An 18,405-nucleotide genomic window follows, 5' to 3' on the forward strand; every position below is an offset into this window, starting at 1 on the left:
CCTGAAGCCACCTGCCCAACACAGGGTTGTCCTCGCTGCTGCAGCTACCCACCTCACTGAGCATGCAAGCAATGGCGGGCACTATTTCATTTCAACGTGATATGCAATAGGAGTTTTGCAATAAAACGAGCAAAGCTGGGGCACCCCCTGCACATTCTCAGAATTCCTGATGTGCTCACTGGTCCAAAAACTTTGGTGACCCCTGAAAAAGAGGACGGAGTGTCACTTACAACATGGCACGTGTCTTTTCCTAGATGTGAACCAGAAACCCAATTTTTGTAAAGTTGCTTGTTCTGCTCCAACGTTCCTGATTGGCTCATGGAAATCTCACTAGATCTGTACAATAGGTATATAAATACAGCGAAATAAGTGTCATAAATATCCTCGAAGCAGAATCTGTAGCCTATCCTCAGTTTCCCCGCTCATGATAATGCAGCCAGAGCCTCAGCAAAGTGTTCCCTCCCATACTTTGGCCTTGTCTGTAGCTTTGAAAGCTGCTGTTGTGTGCTGCATCTTAAGCAGCGTGAAATTATTTCTCATCTTCAAGAGAAAGGGAAAATTATAGTAGGGTTGCCATATTTCAAACACTGAAAATCCGGACAGAAAAGTTGTTGAGCTTTTTTTGGCAGAGTTTGGACATTTTACCGATTTCCGCCCATACATTGCTGCACAGATGCTGCACAGTATAAACAGCTTTTAATCTATCCTTTGTCTGATTCACATACATAGTCATGAATAATAATAAAATAGTAGTAGTAGTAGTAATAATGCATATCTTGAACTCAGCAGCCTCCCCTCCCCTCCCTGGTAATTGGTATACTATTTTAACTATCCTGGACCATAGCGATCAACAAATCCTACGACAGCAGATTCACAGTGCAACACTATGTGTGTCTACTCAGAAGGAAGCTGCATAAAGTACAATATGGGTTACTCCCAGATAATTGTGTCTGGAATTGCAGCCTTAATAACTTAATTATGCAGGAGTATTTTTTTCCCTGCCTTGAATTTACTGCCAGTGAGTTTAACTGTATGACCCGCCCCCCAACTTTGCAAAAAGTTCCGAGCCTGCAAGCATTTTTTTCCTACCCTGCTTCAAGTAGTTTCCATGTTGCCTGTGGAAGAGGGGGAAGTCCCTTATCTGTGCCCAGTATGGAATCCTTTGTAGTCCAGTAAAAAAAAAAAGGGGGGGGAGGGAGATTCCTTCTACCAAGTGGGCTAGTGGAGGAGATAGTGGCCTGGTTTGTGCACCATGCCAAACTGGTTCCATATGCTTCATTTTACTCTTCATCTTTTTTGGTTGCTATTTTCCATGTTTGCTTTTTTCTTTTCTTTTTTGAGCTGTGATGGCCAGAACTGAACACAGTATTTCAAATATGACTTCCATATACATTTGTTAGGATCTTGGCTGGTTTTTATCTTCAGTCTCTTTCCTAATGATAGAAGAGTTCTGACAGTCCTCACCCCCAAACATGTTAAAGGAACCTGTGAAGGCATTGTGGCTAATTCAGGCTAATCCGACATCCCATGTGCTTGATGGTCGCGCACCCATCTGCCTGCACATTCATCACATGCTCAAAGCGGTTCTGTGTGTGTACCATCCTTCCGCATGAGTACTTGGCCTTTGAGGATCTTCCCTCATGTCAAGGATTTCTACACATACAATCTTGGCTACAGACTCACGGAGTGTAGGGAAGGTGGGAATTGTGCCTACTGGCCTCCTAGTGGGGTAGGTCTAGCCTTGACTGTATGAGTAGGTGGTGGCTGTCGGAGCCTTTCTGATCTCTAGCAGTCAGATTTGTCTTTTTATAAAAATCACCACTGCACCTACAATTGATGTTTCCATTGTCCACAAAGCTTCAGGGTCTGTTCATTAAAGGCAAGAAGTTTCTAAATTAATAGATTAGCAAGAAGAAGGAATGGGGGGGGGGAGTACAAGACGCTGTTGCATGTTCAAGCTCTAGTACACATGCAGTGGTTCAGTGGATTATGTACAATGGCTAGAAAACAAGTTTGCTCTGGATACAACTTCCTCTTATCTTGTAAAGCCGATAAAGGATTGACTTAACTAGCTATAAACAGAGATCCAAGTGGGCCAATCCTATTGATCTGTTATGTATGAGTGTTTGTTTTCACTTAGGTTCCATCAATTAAATAGTCCCTCCAGTCCAGATTCAAAAGTATTTTCCACAAGCCCTCACCTGTATTGCAAAGATAAGATACTTTTATGTGTCGGCAGGCTTGATTGATCTTGGCTGCTCCCAGAGGTCAAATGCTAGCACCAGAGAATGCATACAAGAAAAGTTAGGGCTCTGGGTTTGAATGGGAGTTAGATTAAAAACAACTTTGAATTGACTTTAAGCCATGAATGTTCTCATGTAAGAGAGACTGGGTAATTTGTAGCTAATAAATTCACTTTATTCTGTAGTGTTGCACACATTTTCCCAAAATACATTTCCAGAGGTGTTGCTATGTTAATCAGTTGCAGCAAAAAAATCTAGTTACAGGTAGGTAGCCGTGTTGGTCTGAGTCGAAGCAAAATAAAAAAATTCCTTCAGTAGCACCTTAAAGACCAACTAAGTTTATATTTTGGTATGAGCTTTCGTGTGCATGCACACTTCTTCAGATACCTGGTATCTGAAGAAGTGTGCATGCACACGAAAGCTCATACCAAAATATAAACTTAGTTCGTCTTTAAGGTGCTACTGAAGGAATTTTTTTATTTAGCAAAAAAATCTGTTTTTTAAATAATATTTTTATTGCTTTCCCATTTTTAACATTGATATAACATCTTATTTCCTTTTGCAAATTTTAAGCTCCACTGAGCTAATCAACTTCCCTCCATCCAGTCATCTGGTTTTTATATAACTGCCTCTTATTTCCACACATTTATACCATCACAATTCTACATTTTTCTTAATATTATATTAGTCTTTAAGCATATTTGTAGAAAAGTTCCTCTTAATAAACGTTGCAAGATTTAACACAGTCCGGCTAGTGTCTATGTGTTTACAATGGTTGTTTATATATTGAAAAAAATTACTCCACACTCTCTGGAACGCTTGTTCACTCTGCTTTCGGATTTTTCCCGTCAGCTTTGCTAATTCTGCATAGTCCACCATCTTCATCCGCCATTCCTCTACCGTTGGTAATTCTTGCAGCAAAAAATAACTATGTCCCATTGCATTTTAAAGGCTAATAATTTATTATGGCAGAAGCGTTTGTGCACCAGAATCTACTTTGCTTTGTGACTAGAGCCTACTTAGAAATGTGTGGTGGTTTTTGTGGTGCTACATGCCTTGGTTATTTTCCCCTGCATCGAGGAAATGGTCTTCTTAAATTGAGGTTTTACATTTGTTGTTTTTAAACAGGCATAATCGAGGACAGTGCAATAACATTTTAATCTTTCCATCTTCCCTCCCTCAGGCTGGAAGCCAAGATACTCTAAACAGCATAGCTCTGAAGTTTAACATCACTCCAAATAAACTTGTGGAACTCAACAGGCTCTTCACACACACAATTGTTCCGGGCCAGGTAACTGGGTTGTGATTAAATCCAATTTTTGAAAAGATGTGATCTGTACTAGTTAAAGAAGGCTCTTCTAATATCATTTTGAAATAACCAGAACAATGGAAATGACACCATGCCCTAATAAATGATTGTAGGATGCAGTGGCTTCAGTGCCACATGTATCGGGCACAGTGGTGGATAATATGGTGGAGCTGTGCTGCTGCTGCATAAAGTGATGCAGCAATAAAGGAAGGGGTGATGCAGCAATAAAGTTGACACAGTGCAGACACGCTGGTGGAGCCAATCTGTTGCACCTGCTGGCGAGTTTGCACCACACCAACCTTGCTGCTGCCTCCTGGTATGCAGCCAGTGAGAAGTCAGGTGAGTGGCACAGCCCCTCACCGCTGTCTGCATACAAAATAACACTGGTTTTATAAGAACACGACTTTATATGCTCAGATCATGCATCCAACTAGCAGAGTATTTCCTATACTGCTTGGCAGCAGCTGTCTGTGGTTTCAGGTAAGAGTGTTTCCCAGACACATCTGGGAATGCCTGGAACCAAACCTGGAACCCTTTGCATATATCGGTGCAGGCAGACCTGTGATAACTTATGCACTGGGCTGAAATCCTGCACCAGTTATATGTGCTTAATGCTGCAATCCTATACCCCTTTACCTAGGAGTAAACTGCATTGAATTAATAGTGTTTACTTCTGAGTGGATATGTATCGGATTGCATTGTAATTATTGTTGCTTTTAAGGTGATTTTAAACACATTGATAGGTACATAGTCACTTCGCTAGTTGATTGTGTTAAGTCAGGATGAAAGTCAGGATTGTCACTATCCTGCAATGAGAGAGGGACAAAATGCAAGAAGCTAATAGTTTTGTGTGTGTGTGTGTAGCTTGGTGCTTTAAAATAATGCTCTGTAAAATTGGTTGTCTTCACAGTGTATGCCGTTGTAATAATCTTGTTTCTTTTGGGGTTGGCCTAGGTTCTGTATGTGCCAGATAATGAGCCTCTTTCTGCTGCTGCGAAACTAGCTTCTTCAAGCCCTGGCGCTACTGTTTCACCTTCCTCATCAGATGCAGAGTATGATAAACTTCCGGTAAGACTTTCATGTTAGTCAGACTCAGTTTTAGCCAAAAGGCAAAGAAGCATCTTAAGACTAACAGACTTTTTTCCTGGCATAGCCTTTAGAGAGTGGGCTCTGGTCCACAAAAGCATATGCCATAATAAATTAGTTAAGAGTTTAAGGTTGCCCCAGGGTTTTTTGTGTTACTTTTCCAGTAAGACGTTATACAGACACTCTTGTTTAGAAAGTACTGCCTATTCAGTTAAGGGTATAAACTATCTTTTGATATTACGGCTCTTGATTTCCTTGAAAAGTGTAAAATTGCTTATCATATTTGCAATAGACATGGGAACGCTTTGCATGTCATAAGGGTCACGTGACAGTAATTCCACGGCTATTTGCCACATATTCCATTGTTTGCTTGCGGTGGCTCTCTGCTTGAACGGCTGATTTTCTTCATAACACTACAAATCAGCAAAAATGGGAAATCTGTGGCGGCCTCGCCACAGGAACTGTGGCACACAAATGTCTGCTGGTTTTTTATTTTTTTAAAAAAACCTTTATCATTCAAGGATGCTGACCTAGCAAGAAGGGTTTGCAGACCAATCCAAAGAGTCCTGTCTTCCACCTCAGAGGAAGATGAGCCAGTTGTTGTCAAGTTTTTGAAAATGAACTGTCGATACTTCACAGATGGCAAGGTAGAAGGCTTTGATGATTTATTTTGCAACAGGGGTGTGTGTGTGTGTGTGTGTGTTTGTGTGTGTGAGTGATATATAGGCAAATAACAATTAGAGTATCATAAGGTGTGCAGATGTTGGAACTGTTAATCTTTATTGTCTACAAATCTATTTGCCTTTGAAAATTAGCTTTACTAAGTAGGCTGACCACAGTCTAAAATGGACTGTTTTGAAGATGGTTCTTGTGTGTGTACTTGGGATTCTGGGCACATAAAATTCAATAGCGAACCACACATTATGCACATAGAAACATAGCTAGGGTCCAGCAGCATCTTTTACTAGGTGACAGCAGCTGCAAGAGGAGGTAATTTGGAACAGAGAAGCCTCATAGGAAGGGAAGGAGTACTACACTGGCTCCCTACCAGTTGTGCACCTGCTGCAAATTCACCCCCTTCTTCCTGCAGTGTTTCAAATCTTTTATTTCATGAGTATGCATATTACATGTACCTAAGCTCTAAGGCAGAGAGCCATTTGCCCTTTTGCCTTCAGTGTGCTATAGCCATCCAAATCTCCTGTTTGGAATTATCAGCATAAGAAATGAAGTCATGCTAACATGAGAAAGGAGGCCTGCTAGCTTTGATAGGTGTCATGGAAGCAGCCAAGATCAGAGGAAAATGGTTTCTGCTTGACTCCTGAATTCTAATATTTTGACTCTAGTTAATTAACAAGCTGTCGCTCCCATTTCATTGCAGCTAAGGATAAAATTTAAATACCTTGATCCCCTTTTATAACTCTGGCCTTGTCTGCTGAAGATAGATGTGTTTTGAGCACTTGGGATCCTTATCACTACTTGGTATTAGTAGGGTATTGACCTGTTGTCTGTTCAGAGTAAGCACTTTGGTAGAAAACATGATTGCAAGGGCGGGGTGGGGGAATGACAATGAGGGGTGTATAAAGAATTTGGGAGAGGGAACATGAGGGACGACAGACAGTACTGCGAACATGTCTCAAAAATGTGATGTGCTAATTCATTTGTTTTTATTTTAAGGGTGTGGTAGGAGGGGTCATGATAGTCACTCCCAACACCATCATGTTTGATCCGCACAAATCAGACCCTCTGGTGATTGAGAATGGCTGTGAAGAGTACGGGCTCATTTGCCCCATGGATGAGGTTGTATCGATTGCACTCTACAACGATATCTCTCACATGAAGATTAAAGATGCCCTGCCATCGTAAGAAGTATTCTTTGTTGACCCTGTTTGAATGTAACCAGTGGGATGTGGAGGACAACCAGTGGGAAGTGAAAGGAAAACTCTGAAGAACTTGAGGAGCAAAACAGCTAATGAGGGTGGGAGGGAAGGGAGATGCAGAATAGTTCTGTATTCATTAGGAATGGTGGTACAGGCTAGGCCCAGGTCACACATTCCCCCCTCCCCAAGTGGTGAGGTTGTATACGGTGACCCTCTTTGTATGGAAAGCCCTCCACAACTTGTTTATACATTGCTGCCCATAAAATACTACATGCAAGCAAGCATAGGTAGTGTGCATTGAGGTCCTGGGCTGTCCAGATGACAGGACCTCCTTCTTCTCCTCACTGATGTAGTCCAAAGGAAAGGAAAGCAATGCATTTGGCACCAGCTGCACAAAACTCCTGCTTAATTCATCTCACCACATGACTATGAGTAGGCAAAAATTCTTGTGTGACCACTTTTATCACCTCACGAAAATGACACGTAAACTGGGCTTAAATCTTTTTTTTTTATTAAGAAGCACAGAGTCAGTGAAAAGGGGGCAGGGAAAGGAACTGGGAAATGAAATAAAGTGTCAAGGATCTAGTAAGGCTAGTTTCTTGATTTGAACAGGTTTTTCAGCAGAATGTCCCACAACATTAATTAAAGGATAATGCTTAAATATTTCACTGCTGTGAGCTCCAAATTATTGGCATATGTATGTAGGATCTTCCTCTGAAGACAGTTAGTACTAACGTCCTTGAATCTCTTCCTATGATTGTATGAATGGTACTAATGCTATACAGCTACTTTACAGGTACAGCTGCAATTGCATAATTCGTATCATCACATATAATGACCACATAGGTAATGAGAGGGATCTTCATGTCTTTACTGAACATTTGCTCCAGTGGTGAGAAGCGCTGGAGTTGTGAAATCACTTTGCAAATACAGGGGTTCTTCCAGTGGCTTGAAGTTATTCGTTATTAATCTCTGTATACTGGATGAGAAAATGTGAGCTTATACGTATGCACAGGCTTCAGTTTATTTATTTGAAGCAAGGTTGGGCAGCTTGCTGAACTGTTTAAAATTTTCTCTTTAAAAAAAATGTTTTCGTGATTGCTGAGAAAAGCTTGAGAGCATGAATCTTGGCTCATTCAAAGGCTTATGCTGTCAGCTGAGAGAAGGAAAATTTCAAGAGCCTTGAAAATAATAGACTTGTAGATCTTCTGATTTCTGAGGCCTCCTCATGTTTTTGAGCTTGGGTCTCTTAAATCTGCTTCTAGTCTTTTGTATCGGTCTCAGCTGATGAGATGGGATTTGTTTGCTATCCGTGGCTTGAAAACCATCGCAGAAAAGAAATTATACAGTTTATGGTCATTCTATTGCTCCTTTTATAGTAACTTGATGACTCAGGCTGGGTCTTGTCTTTTCCCCTCGGCCTTAAAAATATCTGCAGAGTACCTAATAATACATCCATTTCTCCACTTTCACAACATGAACTTCAAAATACAAATATTCTGTTATACCAATTCTTTCAGCTCCATAATTGCTTATTTCAGTTTGCTGGCATTTTATTTTGCAAGAAGCAAAATTGGTTTATTTCAAATTATTTCAATGTTGCTTTGGTGTATTTTAGTTGAAAGTTCCTTTTTGCCATTTGTTTTGTTTATTTGCTTTAGTATTTATTGAGTTTTCATTTTGTTTTCATTTTGTTCTCCATTTTTAACATTCCATATGCATCCACCATCTTTCCTGACAGCGACATTCCAAAGGATCTTTGTCCTTTGTACAGGCCTGGTGAGTGGGAAGACCTTGCTTCTGAGAAGGATATCAACCCTTTCAGCAAATTTAAATCTATAAACAAGGAGAAGAAGAAGCCCAAAGCAGACAACTTTGTCACCCTGAATTCCACACCGATAAAGCCCACAGAGAAGGAGAAGTCTACAGATCTTGAACTTAAACCTCCTGAAAGTTCTTCCTTGGTGACCTTCAAGTCAGAGGAAACACAAAGGGACTCCAACACTCCTGAGCCTTCAAAAAGGGTGGCTTTGAAATGTACCACGGAACATTCTGTAGAGAGTGTTAGTCTGGACCTATCCAAAGATAATTCCCTTCTGGAAAAAGATAGTTTTATTGAACTGGAAGAGACTTCATCACAGACTGATAGCAAAGTAAAGAGCAGAGATGTTGGAACAGTTGGCGTTCCCAATGACTCTAAAATGAGAAAGGAAGTTTGGTTGCAAGAAACAAATAAAGAAAATTGTGACCAATCGGTGTTGGATTCATCAGGGACAAAGCATGAAGTTCTTAAAGATGTCCTTGATTTAGAGTCCTGTGAGAAGCTAGATGTGGTGCCTGAAATAAACAAAGGGAGTAGTTCACCAACAAATAAGGTGGAAACAACTCTGGATGCAAACAAGGAGCTGAATAAAGACAAACTTATTGAATTTTACCTCAGTAAAGATAAGGATGAGCCACAGACTACTGATGACTTATGTAAGGCTAACGTCAAGGAAGAGGGGAACAGTATACCAGGAGGCATAGACCTCACCCTTAGCTCTTCACATTCCCAAGCCAATAAATTTGTGAAAGGCAAAAGAGCAGGTCCCGATTTGTGTTCTAATGGAAGGAAAGAGGCGTCGTCAGAAGTTGGCGCAACAGCAGAGAAAAAGGACCATGAAGGATCAATAGCCTCTTCATTGCCATCTCAATTAGATAATAAGTCTGAAATCAGACTCTGGCTCCTGCAGAGAATCCAAGTGCCCATTGAAGGTAGGCCTGCTTGCCATAGTGTTATTGTAGCACCCTATGTTAATGAAGGACAGAAATTCTCCTCCAGTTTCCAATAGTTCTTTTCAACCTTGTTTTTTTACAGATTGCTCAACAGCACAGTTATGTCCTACAAAAAATTAACGAGTCTGCCCTTGATTCTAATCTCTTTCTGCAGTTGTTTCTAGAGATGTGGAATACTCTTGGGTTTCTTTCTTTCTTATGACTTGAATATGGTTAAGATGTGGGAATGTGTCAAAAAATTGAATTTTCCTAATTGTAGGGGCTACATTAAAACCCACTTGAGCTTCTTTTTCTGCAAGTCAAGTATCAAAGTTATTTCATAAGTTGTTTTTTTCATTTCTTTCTGCAAAGTATTTTTGTTGATTCCCTTAAATTAGTCTTGGAGAAAAACCGGCTGCAATTTATATATATATTTATGTAAGCTGAGAATAAGCATAATAATTTCCTACCAGACCTTCATCATGATGTTGCAGGTTGGGTTGCAATAATTTTAAAATACAGTATTAAAAGCAGTTAAAATACACTGAAGGGCAATTAGTATAGAATGTTCACAGAATATACATTTAAATATAATAAATTCAAAACCATATTCTGCATTTCTTAAGTCACTCCTTGATAAAGGCTAAATTGTGCCGCAGGCCTGGCCAATGTGCTCCATTTGCTGTGTTATAACTCTGGTCTTTTGGATTCAGATATGCTTCCTTCAAAGGAAGAGAAAAGCAAGTCCCCTCCGATGTTTTTGTGCATCAAAGTGGGCAAGCCTATGAGGAAGTCCTTTACTTCTCAAAGCTCCACAATGGCTCAGCAATATAGTAAAAGAAGAAAGCAACCAGAGTACTGGTTTGCTGTTCCACGAGAAAGGTAAGCTGTCACTTTTCAGGACCTTTCCGGAGTTTATAAGAACTACATTTCTTGTCCACCAGCTGTGTGATATGTGCTCCTGTTAGAGAAGCCTTTCATTTCCCAGATATTCTTGTTATTGTTTTGTTGCCAACATCATGTAAATGGAACCGAAGAGGGTGATTTGTCCCTGCAGATACGTGGTGTTTCCTTCTGTCCAAGGCACATTCAGCTTCTTGTTATTTGCTTTGTGGAATGTGATAACACAGCCTGGCTGGTGACTGTGTGGTGTGATTAGTGCTAAGTATCACAACCCCCATTACAAATTCTGTTCAGGAGCGTAGCTCTTGCTGGCTGACCCGGTATAAGCCTGACAGAGGGAAAACAAACCTTTAAATTCTGCCCATCCTGGCAGATCTGGGGTTTGGATTTCTCGCTTAAAAACTGAGTTAAAAAGAACAACTGATGTTCACAGAATTTCAAGTAACAGAGGCCAAACTAGATTAGAAGCTACATGTGTCACTTACTATGATGTCAGCTGAACTTTTTTAAATACATATATAAGAAAGCCCCAAGGTGCTAATGGAAGTTTCTCTCCAGGACAGCTTTGTAGGCTAGTGGGGGAGGAAGGTGGTTTTTATCACAACAATCATGGTAGAGGAAATGATTGTATTTCCTGGCTCTTTGCACAGTGGTCCTGATAAAAAAAAAATCCCCTCCCTGACCCTGACAACCACTATATATATATAAAAAACTCCCCTTTTCTCCCCTGCCTTTGCATGTTTCGTCTCACATCTAGTTTGACCTTCAAACAAGAGTGAATGGGGGAAAGCCTAAAATAAATGGGTAGCAAAAATAGTGTAAAGGGAATAATAGTCCGGAAAAGACTTGGCGGAAAGCAGATTGAGTCTGAGGAAGGAAGCACTCGAGACTCTTTCCAAAGCTGAAGAGTGAACTAATGGAGTGACTGAACAAGGCAGTAGCATGAGTATTTAAAATGAAACACAGCTGCTCTGTGTGTGTGTGTGTGTGTGTGTGTGTGTGTGTGTGTGTGTGTGTGTGTGATGTGTGTGATGTGTGTGTGATGTGTGTGTGATATTTCATTTGAGTTCTTAGATTTGTTCCCAAGGTGATGTTTTATTATTAAGAGCTGTGTTGCATTTTATTTATGTGGCAACACATCTCTTGATATCGAAGCATGACCCATAACAACATTCTTAAAAGTTCCAAGAACAAAATGAAACCCATTTGATGAAATGATGGATTCAGTTCCTTACAAGTTTATATATAGATGTGTTTAAAGTACTACAAGACTCTTGGCTGTTTTCACTGCAACAGCCTAGCAAGGCCCAGCCATCCTGGAAATGAGGTCATGTAGCTGATAAGCTTGCTGGTGGATCATGCAGCCCATCTGCATGACTGACTTTGCAATAAGGTACAACGTGCCGCAGCTGCAGCTCTTGGCGTCTTCTGCTGGACACGTCTGTCTTCTGTGTGACTTTGGACATGCAGCAAGCACTCTCTCCCAAAGCATATCTTACTTTGTCAACGTAGTGACAATGAAACTGGTTAATCAGTGACTTTGGCCACTGTTGCCTTGTGGTTGTGAAATAGGAGGAGCCCTTATCTTTGGCACGAAACTCTAGAAGCAATAATCATTAGGGAGGTATGCTTTATAAGGGTCCTTCTTTGCTCTGCTTGAATCTTTATGTTGACCCAGTTGTACCACTGCATCTAGCCAGCTTACTGAAAGTCCTTCATTGTGTATCTTGCAATGGGGAATTTCAACAGTTCTAGAGGGTAAGTATTTTATTTATTTATTTATTTATTTATTGAATTTATATACCTCCCTCAGGTCTCAGGGCGGTTCACAGAATAAAATCAAAATATAAAACCACAAAATACATAATCAGATTAAAAACAACCCAATCCCCCCCCAAACCCCACATTTTAAAAGGGCATAGAATGAATAAATAAGCTGTATTGCTTTTGTATGTGCTTGTTATGCTTGAAGAATAATAGGCTAGTAGTTTGTATTTATATACCTCTGCAGTAGTGCCTGCTTTCCATTTGCCAGTACGTTATAAGCAGTGATGACTAGAGAGAGTTATCAGCGCTTATAAAGCACTGGCAAATTGCAAAAGCAGCCCCTGCTGCAGAATTTTATGGTTCAGGTAATATTAGAGAGGGGGTAATGAGTAATGGTACATAGTCTTAATGGCATAGCACTTGCTTCAGAGATCAGTTGACTTGGTGAAACGCATCTTTATGCACACACACACAGAGACACAATTTTCTGTTTTACAATTTAAATTACTCACTTTTACATCCTTTAAAATATCCGTGGTGAAGCACATCTAATCCCCTCTGTCTGTATCCCGTGCTATGCATCTGTGAAAAGATGCTCTGAAAACAAAGCAACCTTTCACTAGAGTCCTTTGCTTGCTTCTGCTTGTACACCAAAACACTGAGCCAATAATGTGGTGAGTGGTTTGAGTCGAAGAATACATTGCAGTAATCATGCAAGTCTGCATATGTGTTTCATTTACTCAGGAGTAAGGATGGGCACTGATCTGGATCAGGACTGCAGCATGAAGGAAGGAGAGATTGAATTCTTCTCTCTCCAGCCACTTCCCGATTAAAGTTGCCCACTCCCACCAGAGAGACCCCCTCCCCCAAGGCACTATATTGGAATGAAACAATGTCGGGAAGAGTACATGGTGCCGATGACAAACGTGCCATCTTTCAGGCATTTCAGTTTGCCAGATGGAATGGTCATTTTGTCCCACTTCATGCTGTTCTGGAAGCTCTGAGCCAATTTCGAGAGACACAGGGAAGTCCATTGTGCAAGTGGAAGTTCATTAGGTGAATCCCACCTTCTATTTTAAACGCTGCTCTGTAAGAATTGATAGTTGGGAACGCGTTGGAATCAAGGACTGCTGGTAATAGCCTGGCATGGTGTTTCTTTTTTAAAAGGAAGTGTGCGTGCATGTGTGTGCACACACAAAACAGAGGGCTTCCCCCCCAAAGATGGGGAACTTGTAGCCTTTCAGAAGTAGCTGAGCAGAAACTTTCATCATCCTGATCATTGGCAATGTTCAACTCCAACGACATTTGAATAGTACCAGCCTTGGTTTTGAAGAAAGGAAGGACCTTAAAGTTATTTCTGATATTTTGGCAGTGCAGGAATGGTAGTATAATGCAGAGGAGAACAAATTAACCTTTTCCTTGAAAGATAAAGCAGTATGTTAGCTCTTCTCCCACCTATCCAGTGCCAGATTTACGTATAAGCTAAACAAGCTATAGCATAGGGCCCCACTCTCTTGGGCCCCCCCAAATAATTTAAAGGGGAAAAAACCTGCATGTACATTTCCAAAATATAAGATAAAAAACAATATAAAACCTACATACAGCAACAGTCTTTTGTGTAGTGCAGGCTCCTATTTGTTATGTGGAAATGGCTTTATATACCTATTAGGCCCATAAATTACCATATAGCATTTCTTCAACACAAAAAACAGCGACAATTTGCTGTTGACAAAGGACAGCTGGACATATAAAGGGCCCCATTACCTTCAGTAGCTTAGGGCCTCATCAAACCTACCGTAACTCTGGCCCTGCACCTACCCTTCTGCAGCCAGTAACTGTATAAATCATGCTAATTATTGCTAGTTAATTATGGGTCAGTCCCCCAGTCTTGACATTTCTCCCTGCAACTGTTAGGCTGCATTTCCAACAACCACCTTCTAGGTGCAGTGGTGGCCAAAACAGAGTTTTTGTTTCTCTGAGCAGGGACTGTGTCCTTTGTAAGTTACCCATAAGAACACCTGGTCAAACTTATTTGTGTACAAATAAAGCTTTGTTTTAGAAGAGTTGGAGTGACACTGAAAGGCTGGCAAACAAGGTCACTCACTTGTTTTGACTGGCGTTGGCTTTACCTGTTCAGCATTTCAAACCTTAAAGCCTTTGATCAAGATAACATGATTAAGTTCAGCTTTGGTAATAAAGAGTGAGAGCTACATCCCATGCATGCTGGTGTGGCTTGTAGAACAATCCCATTCAGGAAGATGCTTTGGAATGAGGAGAACTGGGCATTTAAGTTTGCACTTAGCACAGCTGTAGGTGGAATCACCACAGGTAGAGAATTTTCTGCATCCAGTGCAAAATTTGTACAAAATATATTCTTGACCAGTCCCTACCTTCTTCCTGCCCTCTTCTAGAGACTCAGCATTGCCAGGTTCTCCACTAGTTTCTTTGTGAGCCAGTGTGGTGTAGTGGTTAAGAGTCATAATCTGGGAAGCCGGGTTCGCATCTCCGCTCCTCCACATGCAGCTGCTGGGTGACCTTGGGCTAGTCATGCTTCTCTGAAGTCTCTCAGCCCCACTCACCTCACAGAGTGTCTGTTGTGGGGGAGGAAGGGAAAGGAGATTGTTAGCCGCTTTGAGACTCCTTCGGGTAGTGATAAAGCGGGATATCAAATCCAAACTCTTCTTCTTCTTCTTCTTCTGTCTGCAAATTTGTCTACAAGTCAAAATGCTTTAAGCTGGGGGTGGGGAACTACTTGCGGGGGCAGGGTCAGATCCAAAATCAGCCAATCTTCTGCAGGCTACATTGACAGGTGGCTGGGTCCACCCACCTGTCAATCACCTGGCACCAAATGACTAATTAGACCCACTTATTAGGTGGCACTGTGGGTCAAACCACTGAGCCTAGGGCTTGCCGATCAGAAGGTCGGCGGTTCGAATCCCCGCGACGGGGTGAGCTCCCGTTGATCGGTCCCAGCTCCTGCCAACCTAGCAGTTCGAAAGCATGTCAAAGTCCAAGTATCGGTATCGGTATAGCAATAGGTATCGCTACAGCGGGAAGGTAAACAGCGTTTCCGTGTGCTGCTCTGGTTCGCCAGAAGCAGCTTTGTCATGCTGGCCACATGACCTGGAAGCTGTGCACCGGCTCCCTCAGCCAATAATGCGAGATGAGCGCCACAACCCCAGAGTCGGTCACGACTGGACCTAATGGTCAGGGGTCCCTTTACCTTTATTAAGCTAGAACTTATTTATGGTTGCTTTAATCAGCTGACAAGCTTGACTAGTGAGCTGAGAATCCCTGAAATTAAGACAGCAGTGATGTTTTCAGTGGGTTACCAGCAGGGGAGGTCCTGTTGGTGGTGCTGCAACTGAGTGCTACCTGGCTGCCTCAGACCCATGATAAGGCCTTCTGTGCAGTAATTTCCTGTTTATGGGATGCCTTCCCTGGTACACAGTGTATGTGTCTCCCTCCTTTATTCTTATCATTCAGGAGGAATTTAAAAATCTTCATGTTTACTCAGGCACTTGGTGGCAGAAGTATGTTGGTTCCTGGAACCTTGAAATTATTTAGTTGTGAGGCTATTTGAGGAAACAACAATAACTATATCATTTTTCTTGTTTTTGTTGTTTGCTGTCCTGGGTTCCTTCGGGAAGAAGCGTGGGATAGAATAATGGTAATATACTGTTTGCTCCAAATTGGTATCTTCCAGAAATACATCAGTGCTGTATATGTGTTTCTTGAAATTGTCTTATGCTTGATACCCAAAACAATTGCTTGAAAATATGCCGGAAGGCTTGAGACTCTTGCTTTAAATGTGTATATGAGAGTGATTTGTATGGTTTATCTTTTTATCTAAGAACTGTGACAAGATTAATAGTTGGCTACCAGAATTCACACACAGTAAAATGTTTACAATTTGATAGTCTTTAACAAAGTGATTGCCTTTTTCTCAGCAGGTTTATGTTTCTGTCTGGTTCTCTAGAAATTTGTTACCACTTGATATATCACTTTCAGAATAGGCAAGTTGATCTGTTCTGGAAACAGGTACTTAGGAAGTTGGGGTAATTTTAATCTGTTTTAGTATTTTAACTTTTGTATGTTTTAAAGTACTTTTGTAGCTTTTGCTTGATTTTCTTGTTTTATCCTATTTGTAAACCGCTTTGAGATTTTTTGGGGGGGTCTCCCCCCCCCAAAATCAAGTGATATATACATTTTGCGAACAGTCGTCCCCAATCTGCTGCCCTCCAGTTGTTTGGGGCTACGGTTCCAAGAATCACTGGCCATTGGCAATGTTGGCTGGGACTGATGGAAACTGTAGTCCAAAATGTTTGGCGCTCACCAGGCTGGGAAAGGCTGCAGTGACACAAAATGAAACAGTGAAACATCAGGTGGAAAGACATTAAGTGAGTCACTTGCATGTCTAGAGGGATTTCCCCCCACCCCAGTGGAATAACTCAATCATGGGTAGTGCACTGTGGATTGGTAGGAAGTGGTTGCAGAAAGATTAGATAAAATTGCAACTGCCTTCCCTCTGTTTCTCATGGAAAACCAAAACTCAGGATCACAAGCTGTTATGCATCTGGTTTGCTGTTGGAAGAACAAAATCTTGAATGAGCTGGGCCTTTGGTCTCAGCCAGAGTGACCCATTATCTCTTTACGAGTTTTTCTTTTTCATATATGTTTATCACTTGATAATTGCAGCATCAAAGGATGGTTTGTTTCCTGTGCTGTCTGACTGCAGGAATACCCCTGAATCTGTAATGCAAAGCTGCTTCAAAATCAAGGGATAAGAGAGTCAACATTGAATAACTACAGGGTTTTGCAGTTTGGGTGTTCTGTGAGGTAGGAGTAGGGAGAAAGTGTAAGCCTGATGTTCGGTCCAGCTCTCACCAAATATTTGGACAAAAACAAAAGCTGCTGCCACATTCACTGAACATGTTCAAAAAAGCTTCATTTAGGTAGTTGGCAAGTGGTGTTAGTATTTTACACTTGCCTAGGAGTCAGTTCTACCTAACTGATTTGGACTTACCTTTGAGAAGATGTGCACAAAGTTTTACTGTTAGTGTATCTGCCTCCCATGAAGGGTTTTGGAATGCTCAGCCCCTATATTTTTGCTTTCACTCCACAGGGTAGATCACCTGTATACCTTCTTTGTACAGTGGTCACCAGATGTCTATGGCAAAGATGCTAAAGAACAGGGCTTCGTTGTGGTGGAAAAGGAGGAGCTTGACATGATAGACAACTTCTTCAGTGAACCTTCAACAAAAAGCTGGGAGGTGAGTGGTATCTGTTTTCAAATCAGAAGTATTTGAAACTCCATGGCAGAATTCATATATAACAACACATCTGGCTGCCAAGGAGATTTATTCCTACTGATTGTAACCTGTCGTTGGCCTCTTCTAAAGTAAGTTCATAGTCCTCATGGTTGCATGCATGGTTGGACCATGTGTTATAATATAAAGTACCATATATTTTTTTTAAAAAAGTCCAAAATCACTTTGCATCCTCACCCTTCACACCACTCCATTGCTTGTTGAGCACTGGCTTTTAAATCAGTTCCTTAAAGCATTCTGCTTTTCATGGACTCGGCTGCAATGAATAAATGGATAATACAGTCCTATGTTAGTTTTATACTAAATATCGCAGGTTAACTGTAGAGTTCAAATAAAGAACTATATGCATTTGTGAGAATGCATATCAAGAAATGCATCAAGAAAAATGCATTTATTATTTATTCAATGTAATAATTCCAAAATCAACAAATAAATACATCAACAAATATGTAAACATATTAATTACTACATTTTTAATTACTCCAAACATAATAAAATGAATTATTGTATTTTGTACGTTTGGTTTCCTGTATAATATGAAAATACTCCATTTTTCTATAGAATATTTTTATTTTGTAGTACTAATAAATTCGTTACATGCATATATACTCCACTCTGATTTTTCAGTAGCCATTTCGAGGCCTGTTTCATATTTCCTGGTAAGTGAGTGCTCCTGAAACCAGACATAAATTCCCTGTTATTACTACTATTAATAATTTATACCCCGCCTTTCCCCTAATGGGACTGAAGGCAGTTTAGACAAAAACAAGAATGGCTAAAAACTGGAAAAATACAATTAAACATTGATAGATTTAAAACTACAGTGGTCCCTCGACTTACGAATTTAATCCGTTCCGAATGCACATTCGTAGGTCGAAAAATTTGTAAGTCAAAAAAAGCGGTTTCCCATAGGAATGCATTGGAAACGGAAAAATTCATAAGTCGAGAAAACCCCATCTAAACTGCAACGCTTTTCCTTTCGGATGTAAAAAAAAAATGTAAGTGTGCGGCCATTTCCCCCCCATTCATAACTCGAAATTTCGTAAGTCGAGTACTTCGTAAGTCAAGGGACCACTGTATATACTTATATAAGATATGCTACAAGGGAAAGAGATACAACTGGATACAACACAAAG

General features: G+C 40.8%; 1 protein-coding gene across 8 annotated transcripts in view; it reads left to right on the plus strand.

Annotated features, from left to right (window-relative positions):
* NCOA7 (nuclear receptor coactivator 7) overlaps nucleotides 1–18,405 on the plus strand; it is a 65,650-nt gene that overhangs the window by 33,848 nt on the left and 13,397 nt on the right. For 5 of the 8 annotated variants that reach the window (XM_035109245.3, XM_035109246.3, XM_088666115.1 and 2 more), the window contains 7 exons: nucleotides 3,427–3,534; nucleotides 4,507–4,620; nucleotides 5,160–5,285; nucleotides 6,313–6,497; nucleotides 8,257–9,269; nucleotides 9,983–10,151; nucleotides 17,065–17,212. In XM_035109245.3, coding sequence (XP_034965136.3) covers nucleotides 3,427–3,534; nucleotides 4,507–4,620; nucleotides 5,160–5,285; nucleotides 6,313–6,497; nucleotides 8,257–9,269; nucleotides 9,983–10,151; nucleotides 17,065–17,212 — 1,863 coding nt within the window. The remainder of the gene's footprint in view (nucleotides 1–3,426; nucleotides 3,535–4,506; nucleotides 4,621–5,159; nucleotides 5,286–6,312; nucleotides 6,498–8,256; nucleotides 9,270–9,982; nucleotides 10,152–17,064; nucleotides 17,213–18,405) is intronic. The other 3 variants (XM_035109247.3, XM_088666116.1, XM_035109244.3) reach the window with 1 other exon arrangement.

This window comes from Zootoca vivipara, chromosome 3, assembly GCF_965207765.1.
Source record: "Zootoca vivipara chromosome 3, rZooViv2.hap1.1, whole genome shotgun sequence".
NCBI classification, from domain to species: Eukaryota; Metazoa; Chordata; class Lepidosauria; order Squamata; family Lacertidae; genus Zootoca; species Zootoca vivipara.